This window comes from Salmo salar, chromosome ssa27 (genome assembly GCF_905237065.1).
Source record: "Salmo salar chromosome ssa27, Ssal_v3.1, whole genome shotgun sequence".
Classification (NCBI taxonomy): domain Eukaryota; kingdom Metazoa; phylum Chordata; class Actinopteri; order Salmoniformes; family Salmonidae; genus Salmo; species Salmo salar.
The window spans coordinates 28632854-28655084 of record NC_059468.1 but is presented as its reverse complement, the minus strand read 5'-3'; the positions used below and the strand labels follow the sequence as shown (position 1 = coordinate 28655084).

Genomic DNA, 22231 nt, shown 5'->3' with positions numbered 1-22231 from the left:
AAAGAGGAAACCGCACTCAACCGGCAGTGACGTGGTAAAAAACGTAGACGTTTCCAGGTGGTACGGCCAAATATTGAAGTACTGGAGACTGCGTGCAACATATCCCACTGTTGTTTTCAAGGTAATCTACTGACCTTCTCGTAGGGTCTTCGCATAAATGTATATTGACCAACATTCCGTTGTTGCAGTGGCGCGGCGAGGAAGACTAGGCAGAGGGCTCCTGTACATTTGTAAATATTTTGTTGTTTTAAGTATTTTGATTGCATTTTTAAGCAACTATTTGTTTTTGTGACTTCTTGAATTTTCTTAATATTGGGTGGTTTTGTCCAATGGAGTTGCTGGACTAATGGCGCGAGAGTTTGTTTTCCGCTTAGCTAGGTAGTTGGGTAGCTGGCTATTCAATCATTTGAATGATGCATCAATACAGCACAAGCATTTTTTTTTATTGCTGGTTGCATCAACGATGTGGACTTGTGCATGTGACGTTAAACATTTTAAACTTGAGAGAAGCCCACCTCATAGGGAACTGTTTCCTGACTACTGCCTTGTGTGGTGGTCTTCCTGGCGCTTATAGCTGCCAAGCATCACCCAGGTGGGTGCTACACTTCAGTAGTGGACTATCCAGCCTACCTACAGAGGAGGAGGAGGAGACAACAACAGACGAGGTGCCTGATGAAGATCTCTGGGCTTGTCTAAGTAACTGACTGACACTGCTCCCTCTCTGTGCCATCGAAGCTCCCTCCTCTTAAACTACTGCCCAGCCTTTCTGAACTGCCTGTATGAACAACACCTTATCATCTGAATCTGTGAAAGACCATCGCCCAAGACCTGACAGATCTCTACATTTGTTTTTACAGGGTCTTTGAGATTCTCTTTAATGAAAAGCGCAATATAAAATAAATGTATTACTATTAGCGCACAGGGAGCAGCGCAACCAGCGACGACGTCATCCAAGAACATGAGACATTGTTTGGATGAATATAAAATGTTAATATCTTCGTTGTGAGTGATAGCGTCAATTATTTGAATAATTTAATGAATGTTTTGTGCACTAAGTCATGACTGAAGTGTGTAATTAGGACTTTTCAAATCTGACTTCTCTAGGGCTCCCGAGTGGCGCAGCGGTCTAAGGCACTACAGACACCCTGGTTTGAATCCAGGCTGTATCACAACCAGCTGTGATTGGGAGTCCCATAGGGCGGTGCACAATTGGCCCAGCATCATCTGGGTTTGGCCGGTGTAGGCCGTCATTGTAAATAAGAATTTGTTCTTAACTGACTTGCCAAGTTAAATAAAGGGTAAATAATAAATAAATGTGGCCAGCTACAGTATGGAAATGGTCTTTCTGGGCTGGGTGTCAGTTAAACTGCACTACTGAAGCAAAACCGTAGGAGCCGTACAAACCGTGCTTCTAGACCGGAACCTTGGGGCCAGCCCGGCAAGGTATCAAGCTGCATTAGCTTAACAAATTTCATTAAAACCTTGAATTTCTGGTAAAACATATGTTGGTGTTCGGAAGTTTAGATATTCATAATGGGGATTCAACTGAAATTCAAAAAACATCTTTATTAACCCGAAGGGAAATTCTTGTGATTGTAGCGATTCCCATCTTGCACAGGTTGAGAGGAGTTCTTGATGTGTCCGCATAGAAATGGTTTTGTTGTGGGTGATGTTCCCATTTCGGTCTATTGCAGGGTATAAAATACAGAGTTCCATTAGGGCTACATTTGATTACAGTACAAATGTGATAAAGTGTGTTCGAGTGAGACGGTAAGAACCGCATGCTCTCCTCTCACCTGTGTTAACACTTCCTGGTCACCGGTTTGTGTAACACGTGGCCTATAACCCCATGTGAAAGTGCCCCTACAGGGATTGTCAGAGAGGAAGAGGCAACGTGAGAGGGTCCACTCCCATCAAAATCTGTCCACATGGGAATACATCTCATCATTATGTACAGTATCTCTGGGATTGTCCATCAGTCATCTATAAATCAAAGCGAAATGCTTGTGGTTTAGCTCCGACAGTGCAGTAATATGTAACAAGTTATACAACATACACAAATCTAAGTAGGAATGAATTAAGACTATATACATATGGATGAGCGGAATGGATTAAGATACAGTAGTATAGAATACAGTATATACATATGAGATGAGTAATGCCAGATATGTAAACATTATTAAAGTGACTAGTGTTCCATTCCTTAAAGTGGCCAGTGATTTCTAGTCTATGCCTATAGGCAGCAGCCTCTAATGTGCTAGTGATGACTGTTTAATAGTCTGATGGCCTTGAGATAGAAGCTGTTTTTCAGTCTCTCGGTCCCTGCTTTGTTGCACCTTTACTGCCCTTGCCTTCTGGATGATAGCGGGGTGAACAGGCAGTGGCTCGGGTGGTTGAGGTCCTTGATTATCTTTTTGGCCTTCCTGTGACATTGGGTGCTGTAGGTGTCCTGGAGGGCAGGTAGTTTGCCCCCGGTAATGCGTTGGGCAGACCGCACCACCCTCTGGAGAGCCTTTGCCGTACCAGGTGGTGATACAGCCTGACAGGATGCTTTCAATTGGGCATCTGTAAAAGTTTGTGAGGGTTTTAGGTGACAAGCCACATTTCTTTAGCCTCCTGAGGTTGAAGAGGCTCTTTTGCGCCTTCTTCACCACACTTTCTGTGTGGGTGGTCCATTTCAGTTTGTCAGTGACGTGTACGCCAAGGAACTTGAAGCTTTCCACCTTCTCCACTGTGGTCCCGTCGATGGGGGTACACCCTCTGCTGTTTCCTGAAGTCCACGATCATCTCCTTTGTTTTGTTGACATTGAGTGAGAGGTTGTTTTCCAGGCACCACACTCCCAGAGCCCTCACCTCCTCCCTGTAGGCTGTCTTGTCATCATTGGTAATCAAGCCTTCTACTGTTGTGTCGTCTTCAAACTTGATGATTGAGTTGGAGGCGTGCTTGACCACACAGTCATGGGTGAACAGGGAGTACAGGAGGGGGCTGAGAACGCACCCTTGTGGGGCCCCAGTGTTGAGGATCAGCGGAGTGGAGGTGATGTTTCCTACCTTCACCACCTGGGGGCGCGTCAAGTGGTCCAGGACCCAGTTGCACAGGGCGGGGTTCAGACCCAGGTCCTCGAGCTTAATGATGAGCTTGGAGGGTACTATGGTGTTGAATGCTGAGCTATAGTCAATAAACAGCATTCTTACAAAGGTATTCCTCTTGTCCAGGTGGGATAGGGCAGTGTGCAGAGTGATGGCGATTATACACTCAAAGTGTCTGTGTAAGAGAGAAGTGAGAACCTGTACTAGTATAAGTCGGTGCCACATGTTGAGAAGTGGGCACACATACTTTATACTCTTGACAAGCAGTTTCTTTGGGACTTTCTCTTTTGGGAAATAACCCACACTGTTCAAATTATGTTTTTTCCCAAGCACACATATTTCCCTACAGTGGTTTAGTGTGCTTTACTCAGCCTCAATTCTAGATTTGTTTACTCAACAAAACACATTTCTTCCTTTGCATGACATGAATGACACTTCCTGCCCTAGCCTATTGCTATGACAACACAGACAGGGAAAACAAAAAGCAGAAAAAACATTGTCTGAAAGGCTCGCCGCTGTTGTGTGGGGCCGCTGCCCTAGCCCTACCATTGGCTTGGTCTAATGGTGGATTTGAGCTCCCTGTGTTCATAGCTATTATTGTGTGTGTGTGTGCGAGCGCAAATCAGAGATCACTCTCCAGACTCACCGTGGTTAATCTCCACATAACATGCCTGACCAGAATGATTGTCCCAATGGTAAAGACCACAGCCTGACCACCGCCTAATGCAGAGTAGACACACCCTCAGCTACATCTGTCTAACACACACACACACACACATAGTGAACTAAGTTATGAATGGCATCTACTTATGTACTACTTGTTCTTTCTGATATGTTTTGGTGATGAAGAGGACACACAATGTCATCCTCAACAAAACAAAAAACAGCAGTAAAAGTACAGTACAGTCGACTGGCATTTTGGATGCAGTAATTGCAGAATAACTGCACTCGAACTGCAGTTATACTACAGTGGAGGGCAGTTATAATGCACTCTGACTGCAATCTTTTTTCGTAAGGGCCCCTATCCCCTCTCATCCACCATCCCCTCCAACCAACTCCTCCTTAGTCTTTCGTCAGAGCAATGACATCACATTGTTATCGATGCACATACGTTACTATTGCTACAAACGTATCTGCATAATCAGATAGATTGGCTCCATTTCAATAGTCTATGGTGGCTTCCTTCCTGGACTGTGTCAATAGCAAATCAACAGCCACCACATTTGTGTCACCTATCCTGTGTTCTTTGTTACGATGTACCCCTTCACCCTAAACTACTGTGACTGATCAGACACACTCATCTACAGTAAAATAGCCCAAGATCACACAGGTGTCCTGTACACTGAGTGTATAACACATTAGGAACAACATTAAGATCATCTCCTAATATTGAGTTGCACCCTCCCCTTTTGCCTTCAGAACAGCCTCAATTCGTCGGAGCATGGACTCTACAAGGTGTCAAGCGTTCCACAGAGATGCTGCCACTTGTTGAGTCCAATGCTTCCCACAGTTGTGTCAAGTTGGCTGGATGTCCTTTGGTTGGTGGACCATTCTTGATACACACGAGAAACTGTTGAGCGTGAAAAATCCAGCAGCGTTGCAGTTCTTGACACTCAAACCGACGCGCCTGGTACCTACTACCATACCCTGTTCAAAGGCATTTAAATATTTTGTCTTGCCCATTCACCCTCTGAATGGCTCACATACACAATCCATGTCTCAAGGCTTAAAAATCCTTCTTTAACCTGTCCCCCCCCCTTCATCTACACTGATTGAAGTGGATTTAACAAGTGACGTCAATAAGGGATCATAGCTTTCACTTGGTCAGTTTATGTCATGGAAAGAGCAGGTGTTCTTAATGTTTTGTCCACTCAGTGTATATTGATGAAAGGGTGTCATCTAGAGGTTAATTGCAGTCACTGCAGTCTAGATTCCAACTCTGTGCCACTTCCCCATAGCGTTTCTCACAGAGTCTGTGGAGGGTGCTGTTGTACCAGGCCAGTCCTAGAATGTGTATTAGGCTTGCTTGTCAGGCTTGTAGCAGTGAAAGCAGAGATCATTCACAGCTGCCCTTCAGATGTTATGGTCCCTAACTAACCTACATAGTAGCTTGCTTCAGTGTTGAAAACACAATGACATCAAGGCTGAATACTCCTCTCTCTGTCATCAACCAACAACTGGTCTATACTGGTCTGTTACAGCTTGTACTTAAGTAGTGATGGTGTGAATGTGTGTGTGTGTCTAGGAGGCTGTCTTCTCTTCCAGAATGTGTGTGTGTGTCTAGGAGGCTGTCTTCTCTTCCAGAATGTGTGTGTGTGTCTAGGAGGCTGTCTTCTCTTCCAGTATGTATGTGTGTGTCTAGGAGGCTGTCTTCTCTTCCAGAATGTGTGTGTGTGTCTAGGAGGCTGTCTTCTCTTCCAGAATGTGTGTGTGTGTCTAGGAGGCTGTCTCCTCTTCCAGTATGTATGTGTGTGTCTAGGAGGCTGTCTTCTCTTCCAGTATGTATGTGTGTGTCTAGGAGGCTGTCTTCTCTTCCAGTATGTATGTGTGTGTCTAGGAGGCTGTCTTCTCTTCCAGAATGTGTGTGTGTGTCTAGGAGGCTGTCTTCTCTTCCAGAATGTGTGTGTGTGTCTAGGAGGCTGTCTTCTCTTCCAGAATGTGTGTGTGTGTCTAGGAGGCTGTCTTCTCTTCCAGTATGTATGTGTGTGTCTAGGAGGCTGTCTTCTCTTCCAGTATGTATGTGTGTGTCTAGGAGGCTGTCTTCTCTTCCAGAATGTGTGTGTGTGTCTAGGAGGCTGTCTTCTCTTCCAGAATGTGTGTGTGTGTCTAGGAGGCTGTCTTCTCTTCCAGAATGTATGTGTGTGTCTAGGAGGCTGTCTTCTCTTCCAGTATGTATGTGTGTGTCTAGGAGGCTGTCTTCTCTTCCAGTATGTATGTGTGTGTCTAGGAGGCTGTCTTCTCTTCCAGTATGTATGTGTGTGTCTAGGAGGCTGTCTTCTCTTCCAGAATGTGTGTGTGTGTCTAGGAGGCTGTCTTCTCTTCCAGAATGTGTGTGTGTGTCTAGGAGGCTGTCTTCTCTTCCAGAATGTGTGTGTGTGTCTAGGAGGCTGTCTTCTCTTCCAGTATGTATGTGTGTGTCTAGGAGGCTGTCTTCTCTTCCAGTATGTATGTGTGTGTCTAGGAGGCTGTCTTCTCTTCCAGAATGTGTGTGTGTGTCTAGGAGGCTGTCTTCTCTTCCAGAATGTGTGTGTGTGTCTAGGAGGCTGTCTTCTCTTCCAGAATGTATGTGTGTGTCTAGGAGGCTGTCTTCTCTTCCAGAATGTGTGTGTGTGTCTAGGAGGCTGTCTTCTCTTCCAGAATGTATGTGTGTGTCTAGGAGGCTGTCTTCTCTTCCAGAATGTGTGTGTGTGTCTAGGAGGCTGTCTTCTCTTCCAGAATGTATGTGTGTGTCTAGGAGGCTGTCTTCTCTTCCAGAATGTGTGTGTGTGTCTAGGAGGCTGTCTTCTCTTCCAGAATGTGTGTGTGTGTCTAGGAGGCTGTCTTCTCTTCCAGTATGTATGTGTGTGTCTAGGAGGCTGTCTTCTCTTCCAGTATGTATGTGTGTGTCTAGGAGGCTGTCTTCTCTTCCAGTATGTATGTGTGTGTCTAGGAGGCTGTCTTCTCTTCCAGTATGTATGTGTGTGTCTAGGAGGCTGTCTTCTCTTCCAGTATGTGTGTGTGTGTCTAGGAGGCTGTCTTCTCTTCCAGTATGTATGTGTGTGTCTAGGAGGCTGTCTTCTCTTCCAGTATGTATGTGTGTGTCTAGGAGGCTGTCTTCTCTTCCAGTATGTGTGTGTGTGTCTAGGAGGCTGTCTTCTCTTCCAGTATGTATGTGTGTGTCTAGGAGGCTGTCTTCTCTTCCAGAATGTGTGTGTGTGTCTAGGAGGCTGTCTTCTCTTCCAGTATGTATGTGTGTGTCTCAAACAACAATGGAATGGAGTCTAGAGTGTATGTCCCTTTAGTGTAATTATGTGATTGAACTCCATTACGTTTGCAGATGTTATATCAAACACATGCAGTGAAAGGTTTCTAAAGCCCTCTCTCTCTCTTCATTCTCCACCTCTCCCTCTGCTTTCATTTAACCGCTGCTCTCCCTCTCTCACTGCACTCTCTCTTCCCCTCATTTCTCTATCGCTCCGAACAGTTTCTCTGTACTCTATCGCTTTCTCCCTTTCAACTGAGAAATAGTGTGCTTCATAATGTGTTCCAGATGTCGACCTCCCTCTACCTCTCCCTCTACCTCTCCCTCTACCCTTCCCTACTCTGTGTTCTCAGAAGGCTGACTGAAGTCCTGATAGGTTGGCCACCCCACATACCACGCCGCCCCCTTCCCCTCCTCCTGTATATGTGAGGTGGTACCCAAAACGTCAAGGGGTGACTGGAGTTCCCCCAAAACAGTATTAAGAGACTAGTAAATGCATATTCCATATGGGTGATTCTCATGAAACCACTTTTAAAATGAGTTACAATACGATTCATTTTCAAAAATCAACAATCATTCTAAGGACCACAATGTCTAGTTTTTGGGAAAGTGTCTTATTGTAAATACATTTGACATTTTCCCCTGAATTCTCATGACCAAAATGCATCAGGGTTAAAGTCTCAGGTCCTTTTATTTCAACAATTATTCTGAAAAACCTAACTTATTTGAATAAAACTCATATGTTGCTGTAGTTTGTGCATAAATTATAACAATGTTATACTAGTTGAAGTTTACATTAAACTATAATATTTATTACGTAGAAACACAGTGTCTGTGGACATGTCTCATTACCATAACACTTTTTCAAGTTCCTGTAAAAACTCCAATCAGTTTTTAAATAAAGTTGTATTCACCCATGATGCATCATCCAGTGGAGTCATCCTTAGATGAGCACAAGTTAAGTTATTAGCTTATATGGTTTCAGAATCAGGTTTGTATTCTCAAAAAAAAACTTCAAATCAAATTGTATTTACAGTGAAATGCTTACTTACAAGCCCTTAACCAATAACAGTTTTTTTTAAATGCCCCAAAAAAGTAAGAAATAAAAGTAACAAATAATTAAAGATCAGCAGTAAAATAACAATAGCGAGGCTTTATACAGGGGGTACCAGTACAGAGTCACTGTGCGGGGACACAGGTTAGTCGAGGTAATTAAGGTAAATGTACATGTAGGTAAAGTTATTAAAGTGACTATGCATAGGTAATAACAGAGAGTAGCAGCAGCGTAAAAGGGGGGGGGCTTATTGGGGTAGAAGCCTCTTGAACTTAGATTTGGAGCTCCGGTACCGCTTGCAATGCGGTAGCAGAGATAACAGTCTATGACTAGGGTGGCTGGAGTCTTTGACAATTTTTAGGGTCTTCCTCTGACACCACATGGTATAGAGGTCCTGGATGGCAGGAAGCTTGGCCCCGGTGATGTACTGGGCCATATGCACTACCCTCTGTAGTGCCTTGCGGTCAGAGGCCGAGCAGTTGCCATTCCAGGCAGTGATGCAACCAGTCAGGATGCTCTCGATGGTGCAGCTGTAGAACCTTTTGAGGATCTGAGGACCCATGCCATATCTTTTCAGTCTCCTGAGGGGGAATAGGTTTTGTCGTGCCCTCTACACGACTGTTTTGGTGTGCTTGGACCAAGTTAGTTTGTTGGTGATGTGGACGCCAAGGAACTTGAAGCTCTCAACCTGCTCCACTACAGCCCCATCGATGAGAATGGGGACGTGCTCGGTCCTCCTTTTCTTGTAGTCCACAATCATCTCCTTTGTCTTTGCCTTCTCATTACCGAAACGGCTAAAGTGCTCAAATTGGGAAAAGTCAGATTTAATCTTATAATTGTATAATTTCATTAGAAAATTATTTTCAGTATTATGTTTAACTCAGGCCTTTCATTAGGGGATGTTAAAACAATATTAGAAATATTGGTTTGTTTAATACTTTTGGGGACTTAACAGTAATTCAAATTTTGTCAACATTTTGATCAAATGCATAATATCTGATAAAAAAAACATAAGTCATTATAAAATAGATAAATCGAGATCCTAATCTCAATGATTCAAGAGGAAATTCTGTGAAACATAACACTTAAGAATTTTTTGGGATAGTTTTGTGAGAATGACTCCCATGTTGCAGTAATGTTATAAACCCTTTTGGATTTTTTTCTGGGTTTTTCAGTCATTGTAACATTGTAGGAGTGTTGCATGTGAGATGAGACTGATAGCCCAGCAAAGTCTTCCTCACCCTATCCTCTCTCTCTCCCTCCCCTCTCTCCTCACCCCTTCCCCTTCTTCCCTCCCTCGATTCGAACCAGCTGGGCCTAACTGGGGGATGTGTGGTGGGATAGAGCGGGAGAGGGGGCTGGATGGAGAGCAGGCATGGGGCCCATGTTCCTCCTTCATGCTCATAATACAGGTCTAACACAGACACACACACTATCATGCAGGTTTAGACACTCACTGGTTTTGACTTGCACACAGTAACACACACAAGCAAACACAAATACATACACACAAACACGCTCACTGAGCCAGTGGGACCAGAGATAGTTGGTGTGGTTCAGATCTGTGATCTCTGGCTTGGGTTAAAGCACTTAACGATCCAAACAGCTGCTGCTCATGTAAACTTTCCAACCCTCTCTCCCTCCTCTCTCTGTGTCTCTCTGTCTGTCTCACTCTCTTGCTCACCCTGTCCCCCTCTTTCTCCAACTACCTCTCCCCTCTCTCTCCCTCTAAATCTCTAACTTCCTTCTACCAAAATCTTTTGCTCTCTCCATTTTCTCAAGCTGGTTAGATGTACACACATACACCCAACATATATGGATTATTGGAGTATCTGTTATTTGTTGAGTTTTCTCCATTGATTAGTCTGCCTGTTGAAGACTAACCAAAAGCACAAAGGGATCATCTATCCACTTCCTGTACTATCATCTCTGTTGATTGTCATAAGCCCAAAGAGATCAGCCTGGTCTCATAGACTAGATGTAACATACTGTAGTAAACATAAATCCGGCACACTCAAATTAGTTTGTTACGTTTGGTATGGTTACTTAAGGCAAAAACAAAAGTAGGGTGGATGGGTAGGTGTATAACGAACAACTTTATAATTTTGCAACTTTGCAACTACTTTTGCACTACTTTGTATCTACTTAGCATGTTAGCTAACCTTAACCCCTAGCCTGGCTAATGTTAGCCACCTAGCTAATGTTAGCCTTAGCCACCTAGCTAACGTTAGCCACAACAAATTGGAATTCGTAACATATCATACTTTTAGAAAATCTGTAGCATATTATACCAATTGCAATTCATAACATATCATTTGACATGAAAGATGGACGTCCACAAATGAATAGATACCATAGGAAACATAACATATACTAGTTGGAGTGGTCCGAATGTACTTTTACTATGTTACTTCTACCCCTGAGTCCAGGTTGAAGAGATGCATCTTGTTGCATGTGGCATTTCCATTGGTCTGCATGGGGGTCTGTTTCGCATGCAGTTAATCCCTGTTGAGTCTTGAGGTCCTCTGAGAAAAGCAAGCTGCTGTGATTGCAGAACTGTTTTCAGACCAAAAAACGCCATGTGTGTCCAATTAGGGGAATTCCGCCGCTTTGTGTGTGTGTGAGGCAGATCATTACCTCAGAGCCCTCTCTCACCCCCGCTGTGTGTGTGTTCAGAGAGCCCTAAGCTGGGTGGTAAATCATCATCACTTCAAGGCCATATCACCCTCTGTGTTTTTATATTTGAATATGTGTATATTTGTCATCCCGGGGAGACCAAAGGCCACTAAAGCTGTTACAGACCTAAAGACTACATTTTTTTTGCTTCGTGAACTAGTTCAACTCAAACTGTCACAGTTCTGTTAGATAATGATACATGTGTCATGCGGATGCATAAGGTTTTCAAAACACACAAACAGCGATGCTCTACTTGTCTCACACACAGCCACAGATCCTGCAGAATCACTCACCACAGATACACATACACACAGATCCTGCAGAATCACTCACCAAAGATACACATACACACAGATCCTGCAGAATCACTCAACACAGATACACATACACACAGATCCTGCAGAATCACTCAACACAGATGCACACACACACAGATCCTGCAGAATCACTCAACACAGGTACACACACACACACACACACACACACACACACACACGAGTGCTGACTCAGGTGGGCTTTTTCAAACCTGAGCTGTAAAAGCCAACCCTCCCTAGACGACCTATATACTGCACTGTCTCATTCACATACACACACACACACACACACACACACACACACACACACACACACACACCCTCATGACCTAAACATCGACACACATGCACTTTCACACAAACATTAAATAACCTAGATAATATCTCACTTACACACTTACTGACACATTCACAGAAACAACTTTTCTTTCTCTCTCTCTGTCAGAATGAGGCTTCTCTGTGTGTTGACGGAGTGAAATGTCGAAATGTCATCTGCGCTGGTGTTGATTGGACGGTCCAAGGCTGTGGGGAATAGAGGGGTGATTGGAGAGAATGGCTGATGAAACCAGACTGTGTCCATCTTTGTGCTCAGGCATACTGACAGACAACTCTGTCCGGGGTCCTGAATGGACCTCTTTGTGAAAGTCTGGAATTGGATCAACTCCAGAAGACTACAGCTCACTGAAAAGAGGTTCTCTGTCTACAAGCATGTCTGCCTATTCTCTCTCTTTCACGCCTTCTCCCTCTTTCTATCTCTAAGTTTCTCTGTCTCTTCTTTTTCGCTCCCCCCCTCTCATCAGCTCTCTTTACTGAATATCTGTTTACTCTCATAACTAACATTGACTAGGTCTGCATTACGAAGAGACTTTCGAATAAGACTACTACACTAATTTGTGTGTAATTTACAAAACCATGCAATTACATAGGATCTGTGCAAAGCTGTATAAATGAGTGTGAAAAATTCAATTCTATTGCATGACACTACATAGACTGACTGACAGTGTAATTCGGCGAGTGTTCACGGACAGTGTGTGTGTGTGTCTCCACTGATCCAGGGCTGTATCTTGGCTCTCAGAGAGAACTGGGCTTACAAAAATGCATCCAGAGAGAGAGAGAGAGAGAGAGGGAGGGAGAGATATTCCTCCCATCGGTCTGTCAGACTGAGAGAGAAATTCATATGAAGGGCCAGACAGGAAATGACCTCGCCGGGGCAGGGGGGTTCCCAGATGGGCTGCATTTCTGACACACACACACAGCTGCATTTCACATACACACAGTTACTCACTCATAACAGAGCGCCCCTGATCCTAGTTCTGTGGAGAGCCATGACACACTGATCTCTAACAATAGATATGCATGAGAACGGGTATAATGCTCTTCTCTAACTCTGGGTTCTCCCTCACTGTAAGGCAATCCTAGGAATTTACCGCTACAATAGTCAGAAAAAATGAATTGTCCTGGAAAAATTGCATCACTTGCTTTTCTATAATCTGCGGTTAAAAAGATAAGAAAGATCCTAAAAAAATGATTCTCTTTGACGTCACAGGATAGGATTAAAAGTAAATCACTGATTTTCAAAATCTGCAACGAGTATCTAACCGCGAATCTCAGTGTTTGAAAATCACTGTTTTTCAAATGTTTTAACTTTAGATGATGGCATTGGGTACAACTTTTTAACTACAGATTTTTTTCTTCTACAAAGCGTAGAAATGCGCCGTTTTCACACGTTTACACTGGTAATGTGCTGGAGATGATGAAAATGAGGTGGAAAGTGGAGTGCTGGAGTTGCCCTGACTGTAAGTCGCTCTGGATAAGAGTGTCTGCTAAATGACTACAATGTGAACATGTAAATGCATGTGGTGCATGTGCACGATTGGCTGGGTGGGCGTGTGTGACCACTATTTTAGGACAAATCTGCAACCTTGTCTCCAGAGTCAGTGCTCCTGTAGGATTTACTGCAATGTTCTTTCACTCTGGTCTTCTACAAGATGTTGTGGTTACATTGCAAGTGCACTACCTCTTGTGCCATCAAGATCCAGACCTCTTGATTCAAGCTGTGGGGCACTAAAGACTGCGTGTACACAGGCAGCCCAATTCTGATCTTTTGCCAAATTTATTAGCAAAAGATCTGATCTGATTGGTCAAAAGACCAATTTAGTGGCACAAGATCAGACTAGGGCAGCCTGTGTAAACGCAGCCTTTAGGGGAAGCAACGGCTTGTAGGGCTCTTACACACAGTAGGCAGCATTACACAGTCAGCCTGGTCTCATAGACTAGACGTAACATAGTAAATGTAAAGCCGGGACTCTCAAATTAGTATATGTTACGTTTGGTATGGTTACATAATACTGAAAGTAGGGTAGTTGGGTTGGTGTATAACACAAATGTCTAGCAACCCAAAGGTTGCATGTTCAACTCTCATCACGGACAACTTTAACATTTTAGCTAATTAGCACCTTTACAACTACTTGCTACTTAGAATGTTAGCTAACACTAACCCTAACCTTAACCCTTTAACCTAACTCCTAACCTTAACCCTTTAATATAACTCCTAACCTTAACCCTTTAATATAACTCCTAACCTTAACCCCTAGCCTAGCGAATGTTAGCGTTAACCAGCTAGTTAACATTGGCCACAACAACTTGGAATTCGTAACATATAACTTTAGCAAATTCGAAACGTATTGTACGAATTTCAATTTGTAACATATCATACAAATTGTAAATCATAACATCATACAAAATGGATGATGGACATCCACAAATTAATACATAGGAAATGTAACATATACTATTTGGAGTGATGCATTTACTATGTTACGTCGACCCCTGAGCCCAGGTTGACAGTATACAGACTAGAGTCCACTACATGGCTCACTGCACTGAACCCTGACTACATAGATCATGCTTTGTACCCAGCCTTTCAAGTAGAGATCCTAATCAAAGATTTGGCACCCCACCTCTGTAGTCTTAACACAGGCACCATGACCTGAATTCCTCTTGCATTAATGTGAACCATGTGTGTTTGAGCCCCAGCCCTCTCTAAGGTACCACTGACCAGCCATCTTGAATACATTGGTGTTCATTGATGATGGCATGGAGGTAAATGACTGTCTGCAAGCAATTTGAATTCTAGCAGTTACACACCAAATTAAGTGTTTTTCTTCAGTGCAACATTTGAGATCCTGTGGAATGAGAACGTTTTCTTTTACTGTCTTCCTCTGGTGCTAGGCCTATGCTGTCTGGAGAGATCCATTATGCATTTTGAAACGTGTGCGAGGAGGGAGTCCAAGACTGAGTCACTCAGTCCGGGGTCCCCCGGGGGACCCTCGTGGGAAGGAAGGCTTCCCGTCTGCTTTCTCCATACCGAGTATCGAATCTCACCTCGCGAGCCACAGGGGGTGCGGGGGCACGCGGAAAACTCGGTCAAAGGGTTCAGCCACTTATCTCTCTCTCCATGCCTCGAATACAACAAGATACAGTATATGCGTCCTATCTTCCACGCATTTGATTAGATTTAGAGAACGTGTGTGTGTGTGTGTGTGTGTGTTCAATGCACGCGCAGCTCTGAATCCTGTGACCCAGGCACTGTACACGAATGGTGGTGGCGGGGACCGGAGATGCGGGGGAGGGGCTGAGCGCGCGCGCGTGTGTGTGTGCTCTGCGCGTGAACCCTGCGTTTTGCGGAGGTCTGTAATTTGCTCCAGATGACCACTTGGGGCCGGGATATGGATCATTCTGGGGAGGTGAGCGTTTCCTCACACGGCATGACAGCGCAGTGCACAAATACATTTATTCTTTGAACAGCAGTTTTTAGCCATGGATCCAGACACCTTGTCACACTAAACTAAGTGTAGGACAACTTTCCTCCAAAATGACGGAGCAACAAGTCAATAATGGACATATGTATCGGACACCAAAGTGAGAGTGGAGAGTCGGGGTAACTGCACGTGAACACAAAGGGGGAATGCCGCATCAGAAGCTTGTGCCAACTGCCGTTTTGGAATGGATACCGGTAATTTCGTGGGTGTCATCTGCTTTCTCCTTTTCTCTTGTGAAGGGTTCCTCGCGCCTTCACCCGCCAGCGGCTTCTGTCCTGAGCGCTGCGACTGCCAGCAAGCGCAGCACATCCTCTGTACAAACCGGGGGCTGCGCGCGGTGCCCAAGGTGCACTCCTCGCGGGTCCCAGAGGACGTGCTTGTCTTCAGCCTCGGGGGAAACTTCATCGGTAACATCTCCGCCTTCGACTTCACACGGTATGGAAATCTTATAAGGTTGAACTTACAGTATAATCAAATACAGACCATTCACCCAAAAGCGTTTGAAAAGCTCTCCAAATTGGAGGAGCTGTATTTGGGCAACAATCTGATATCAACAATTCCCCCAGGAACTTTACAGTCACTGGCAAAACTGACTACTTTGTATGGCAATAACAATGACATGAAGAAGATCACTCCAGAGCTGTTTGGTAACTTGGAGAGCGTTGTGAAGCTGAGGTTAGATGGGAACGCCATAGAACTGTTACAGAACTCGGTCTTCAAGAGCTTGACTAATCTACATTATCTCCATCTAGAATCGAACCAGCTGAGTCACATTCACAGAAACGCTTTTTCCAAGCTCACCAAACTGCGCTTTCTCAACCTGGCGCAGAACAAACTGACAGCCGTGCGTAATGTGTTTACGTTCTCCCAGCTCAGGTCACTGAATACGTTGCTGCTCTCTGAAAATGAAATACAACACGTCGGAAACCACGTCTTTCAGAATCTGAAAAAGCTTTCTAAACTATCCCTCAGCAATAACAACATCTACCATTTGGAAAGCGAGTCGTTGAAAGGACTGTCGAGCTTGACAGAATTTCTGATTGACGGGAACGAGCTGGAGAATCTTCCTGCAGGACTTCTCGACCCGCTGGAGAGAGTTGAGGAGCTGGACTTTAGTTGCAACCAAATTTCAACTGTGGACCCCTCGGCTTTTGAACAACTGAAGCACCTGAGTGTTTTAAAACTCAAAGACAACAGGCTCACGAGCCTCTCGGGTAACATATTCGCCCTCAACAGCGGCCTTTACGATTTGGATCTCCATGGCAACAACTGGACGTGTGACTGCCGCCTGGGTGAGCTGAAGCAGTGGATGAAATCGGCGCACTCTCAGGGGAAGCTGCTGACCGTTTTCCTGCAGTGTCATCACCCAGCGACACTGAGGGGGAAGTATCTAGATTATATCAACAGCTCCCAGCTGCAGCCCCCAGGGAACTGGAGCCACTTGTGTGAGACCCAGACTGGGCCTGAGGAGAGCAGAGGAGGGGGTGTTCTGGAGAAGGAGCTGGAGGAGAGGGAGAGAGGGCAAGGAGAGGTGAGAAAGGAGATAGAGGGGGAGAGGAGAGGAATAGAGGCAGAGGAAAGGAAGGATGGAGAAGAACATAGGGAAATTGGGAGTAGAGAGGGAGTGGAGAAGAAGGCAATAGAGAAGGTGAGCAGGGGTAGCAAGGGAGAGGATAGGAAGGAGGGAGAGGAGGAGGTGGGTATCCAAGGGGACCAGGGAGGGCAAGAGGAGCGGGACAAATCCCTGTTGTCGAACAGGAAGAGGAGGAAGAAAATATCCGCCAGCCCTAGGTCGCGACCTTCTGCTGAGGCTTCTGGGAAGCGTGAGAAAGGGAGGTGGGATTCCGTTCCGGGCCGCAGTGTTCCTCAAACACAAGCCCCTCTCCTGAACAACCCCACACCTCCAACCACAACCTGGCCTCAGACAGTTGACCACCAAAATAGCCATGGTAACCATCTCAGTGGGCCAATCACAGAGCTCCTCACCTCCTCTCCTCCCAGCCTTCGGAAAGAGGAGCGGTTTGACCTGTTCAGAGGTGGTCAGGAGGACGTTATACCTGCAGTGACCGACCCCTGTGTGTTCAACCGTCACTTCATCACCAACGTGTCCGTCGACCAGGTCGCCTCCAGCACAGCCACGGTCCACTGGACCACACGCCACCACAGCCGCTTCACACCGGGAGCCGGACCGGGACTAGAAGAGGTCCACTACCGAGTGCTGTTTGACCGCTTTGGGTCATCTGACCGTTTCCCTCGGTACGTGTACGCCCGTGGCGGGGCGCGGTCGGTGATGTTACGAGAACTAAGCCCAGACGTCACCTACATGGCTTGTGTTGAGGGTGTGGTGGGAGGGTCCGTGTGTCAGGTGGCACCCAGGGACCACTGCGCCGGATTGGTCACTCTTCCAGAAGAGGCTCATCACCAAGAGACACTGACCTCTGACCTCCAGCTGGTCACCGTGGCAACACTGGCCGGCAACGCCGTCCTTCTTCTGGTGATTGGAGGAGCCTGGCTGGGGCGAAGTTTGAGGCGGAAGCTGAAAAGGAGGAAGTCAGCAGTGCATGTGCGCCACATGTATTCCACGCGGCGACCGTTCCGCAGCTCCATGACAACAACGGCGGCGGTGTCAACAGACTTCACAAGTTTCCAGAGCAGCCGGCCGCCACGGCTCGGAACCCTGGAGGAAGGGGGCGACCTTATAGAGTTCCCCTGCGACCGTTTCCTTGACAACAGCCCCACCCGTAGAGACAACAGTGACATGCAAAGGTTCTCAGATTAATAGAACACCAGAGACCTAGAACTTGAAAACATGTTTGCGCTGTGACCCACTTAAGCTCTAGAATATATATTTTTTATTGTGAGCATTAGATATATCTAGAACCTGAGAACACCAAGATGCCATCACCAGGAAGGAACATCCTCAGGAGAATGTGTAAGATGCTGCAGAGACAGAGACAGAAGTGGACTGGTATTTAACCTGTACTCTGAGCACTTCATGACCATAGCAGGACCACAGCCAGGGTTGAGTTATGACCATAGAACCACAAGGTTGTATTCATGACCACAGAACCACAGTAAGGTTGTGTTCAGGCAATATGACCATATGACCACAGTTATAGTTCTGTTCATGGGTTATGACCATATGACCACAGTTATAGATGTGTTATGACCAAAGTTATCTTTATGGGTGACCAAATAGCTGAGCTCATCAGGGCTGATTCAGACACTACAGGAAGTCAATCTGACAGACTTCCTCTAAGCCTCATGCATTTCCTGTTCCATTGCCTTGCACCTGTGTGTGTGTGTGTGTGTGTGTGTGAGAGAGAGAGAGAGAATTACCTGATTTCATCTGGTGCTAATATTAGACTAATAGACATTAAATTGTGTATAAAATGTCATTTGTAATGTGCTTGAAAATGCAAGAAAAGATGGCTGCTGGTTGGCAGAAGTAATTATTCGGTTTTATATATTGTTTTTATACTTTTATACTCAACTATGTATTGTGCTATGAGCACAAGTAAGTAACCATGCATTTCCAGACTGTGTGACTGTTGGACATAATGGTCCATTTGTCTGTATGAAAAGAAAGACAGATGCCTTTGCAAATAATGGTATAAGTCCTTTGTTCAAATGGCTCCGATACAAATAAAGAAACTGATATTACAGTTTTGGTATTTTTACAGAAAGGCAGTATGTTTAACATTTGTAGTAATACTGCATATTCATTCATTAGAAAACATGTTTGTGTGTGTAATGTATGCCTGCGTTTGTGTGTGTGTGTGTGCGTGTGTGTTTCATCATGTACTTAAAGCGTGTGTGTGTGCGTGTGTTTCAAGACAGAAAGTCTTTCAATAGTTAGGTGTTTTTTTGGGTAGACCGGGTGGAGTACCTCCAACACTCAGGCCTGATCAGCTCTACACTCCAAGCCTGTCAACAGTGTGTTACCATAACAACAGCAGACACACAGACATATAGACCAGGAAACACGGTCTGAGATATGAAACAGAAACAGCATAATCCACTTCAATATCCTAGTCATATTTGGTTAAGACTGATATGTTGCTTCTTAGGTTTTTGTTAAAGTGGATTGGGCCTGCCCTCTACTGATAGTGAATAAAAGTCATCACTATTGACTTTGGTTAGTTCTTGGCATTTTCTTCACTCAACCTGCTAAAGCTAAGTTATAGACCAATTTGTAAGTCGCTCTGGATAAGAGCGTCTGCTAAATGACGTAAATGTAAATAGACGGGTAAATAAATCTGTGATCGGTGACCTTTGACTCATTCAATCAGGGTGGCTCAAACCGTCTTCAGTTCCAGAAGATATCGCTAGGGGGCAGACTAGACCATTTGTCTGACAGGCCCATTCGATCAAATGACATTTTCTCCTCAGATCTCCTGATGGAGGCAACCGAACTTGAGTAAAAATCACAATAAGATACCAGAGAATAAGTGCTTTTATTTTCGTATTAGGTTTGTAGCGATTGTCAATATCTGTACAAAAAAAAAATGAAACAAAACACAAATCACAATACAGACACAGAAGGATACATAGATACAGGTTATAGGCCAACGTGCTGTGTGAGCCTAGTTTACATGATAAATACACTGTAGGAAACTAGTAAGTGCTTTACAGAGGTTAAACAAAGGGCCAGGAGTTATCTTGGTAAAGTGACATGGTCAAGGAAAACTCTGGGCCCAACTTAATGTATGTACAAACATTGTAATACTTTCAAAGGGAAAAGAGGCTCTGCATTACATTGTTACAAAACAAGGGCATCCTATTCATAGGACTTGATATAAACTTGTATAAAATGTACATTTGTATTAGTTTTCGTTCACGTTCTGCATTTCAGAGAGGCTTATGTTACACATACAACCATACACATACGCAATTTAGTAACATTATTTAGTCATGGTTAGAGCCAGGAGTTTAACCTGACCCAGTGACCTGACTAGGTAAAACTCTGGTCCAAAATAACAGGCTATTTTTAAGCCCCAGAGTTGTTCCTGGAGAAACTCCTGGTCCTAGTCATGGTTTAAGTTACAAGACCCAACTCCGACACATTCAACAACAAAACAACTGGCACTAAGAAAAAGGTGATATGATAACGAGTATGTTTGCAGACACACCGCTAGGAAGCAGTCCTGGAATAGATAGCACAGTACTTGTCTGATTTCCCACTAACTGAGACACATTGGTCGACTGATTCCCCCAGACACAATACGATCCAGTTCACAGGTGACTATGATCACACAGTTAGAGAGACAGAGACTAGGGTTGCAAAAACCCTGGTAACTTTCCCAAAATGCACAGGTTTTCCAGAAATCACGGTTGGGAAAGTTACCGGAATTTTGCAAACCTACCGGAGATGTAAGGCTTATAGAGACCAGTCCAGTTCTGCTATACATGTGTCCATAGAGGCTAGGAGACCAGGAGAGGGAGCCATTTTAGACTAATGAGATGCACCCACCTAGGGTTTAATCCCTGATTCCAGGTAGAAGTTGCCTCTAACCACAGATCAAAGATCAGCTCACCCTTCCCCATCCTAACCTTAACCATTAGGGGGGGAACACATGACTGACCTTAGCTCAGTGTTTAGGAGGAACTACATCCTGTACTCAATTGGAGGGGGGTTGATTCTGAACCATAGAGATGTACTAGAGAGTTTGTCTCCTGGGACATTATTGGAAGCTCTCTATCCAACTCTATGTTCCGAACCACATGCGCACCCACCCGCTTTCATTTTGAATTGCTGTGCGCTCCATCGCCCCCTCCAGATGAGGAGGTGGAGATGCTGTTGGATTGGATGGCCTGCTGCTGCGACCCGGGACACAGGGGGGAGGGACTTCCTGTCGAACTCCCTGGACCTGGGGCACAGAGACAGCTGTCAATCAAATTGACCTGGCTAGTGTTTGACAGCTCCCTCTCTCTCTGTTTAAGATCTGGGTCCAGAGGAAAGTCTACAATAAAAACACTACATATAGAAATAACAAAATGTCACTAGAAATAGAGCAGTCATATGTTATATAATTAATGACAACTCATGTACAGTTCATATAAGGAAAATAGCTATTTTATTTTGACATTTGCTTTACTGTGGAGCAAATAAGGCAAACATTGTAATATACCAATAAAGTACATCTGTCTGTAACACCCAAGAATGTGCTCATTGGTTACATCAATTATCATTCTGAAAAGAATAGGCATCATAGATTTTTCCATTCAGTCATCAAGGTGCAAAGGGTTTTTCAATCTCACTTTTCAACCTCATACGCCAACCATTGCGAGACTGTAGCCCTGTGTTTCTGATACCTGTATTTTTGACTCTGGACGTTTGTTGAATTGGGGAGATGCTCTGACAGGGGAGCTACCTGGGGCGTCAAGAAAACTTTAGGCTTTAAGCTGCTATCCTGGACATGTAACATTTTGCCGGTGTGCGAGGCACTTCATCAAGTGTTCTTGGGAGTGAATCATACCTTGAATTTATGAAAGTTTTACGCAGAGCAGCACAAGTCTCTCACAGCGCCGTCCCACTGGGAACAATTCAACGCCTATTCTACGCTGGTTCAACCAGTGGAGGCTGCTGAGGGGAGGACGGCTCATAAAAAAGGCTGTAAAGGAGCGAATGGAATGGCGTCAAACACATGGAAACCATGTCTTTTATGTATTTGATATCATTCAACTTATTCCGCTCCAGCCATTACCACGAGCCCATCCTCCCCAGTTAAGGTGCCACCAACCTCCTGGATGTTCAACATAATTTAATTGAAATGACGTGGAAACATCGTTGATTCAACCAGTGGGTTGCTGCTAAGACCCAGGTTTCATTAAAAACAATAGGAGTGTCTCACACTCTGCAAAAGTGTCCTGTGTAGCAGGCCCATCACACTCACATGGGACCATGTAGATGGTACACATAGTACAGTATGTATCCTTGTGGGTACAGTCTGTGTTTTGGGATAGGAGTAGGAGTCTGTGTTTGGGATAGGAGTAGGAGTCTGTGTTTGGGATAGCAGTAGGAGTCTGTGTTTGGGATAGCAGTAGGAGTCTGTGTTTGGGATAGGAGTAGGAGTCTGTGTTTGGGATAGGAGTAGGAGTCTGTGTTTGGGATAGGTGTCTGTGTTTTGGGTTAGGAGTAGGAGTCTGTGTTTGAGATAGGAGTAGGAGTCTGTGTTTTGGAATAGGAGTATTGTAGAGGGTAGGGGTATACCTCTGGGTGTTTTGGGATAGGAGTATTGTAGAGGGTAGGGGTATACCTCTGGGTGTTTTGGAATAGGAGTATTGTAGAGGGTAGGGGTATACCTCTGGGTGT

The 22231-nt window shown here is 44.8% G+C and overlaps 2 protein-coding genes across 4 annotated transcripts in view; one reads left to right on the top strand and one right to left on the bottom strand.

Annotated features, from left to right (window-relative positions):
- Positions 1-14362: 14362 nt before the first annotated feature.
- Positions 14363-18579, top strand: LOC106588859 (TLR4 interactor with leucine rich repeats). Its single transcript, XM_014178347.2, has one exon. The coding sequence runs from the start codon at positions 15101-15103 to the stop codon at positions 17693-17695; it is 2595 nt and encodes an 864-aa protein (XP_014033822.2). The 5' UTR covers positions 14363-15100; the 3' UTR covers positions 17696-18579.
- A 775-nt stretch (positions 18580-19354) lies between these two features.
- LOC106588860 (cyclic AMP-responsive element-binding protein 5) overlaps positions 19355-22231 on the bottom strand; it is a 31164-nt gene continuing 28287 nt past the window's right edge. Inside the window, exon 11 of one of the 3 annotated variants that reach the window (XM_014178349.2) lies at positions 19355-22221. Coding sequence is in view for 1 of the 3 variants with exons in the window: in XM_014178348.1 (XP_014033823.1) it covers positions 20659-20786 (128 nt within the window). In the remaining 2 variants the exon portion in view is untranslated. The remainder of the gene's footprint in view (positions 22222-22231) is intronic. The other 2 variants (XM_014178348.1, XM_014178350.2) reach the window with 2 other exon arrangements.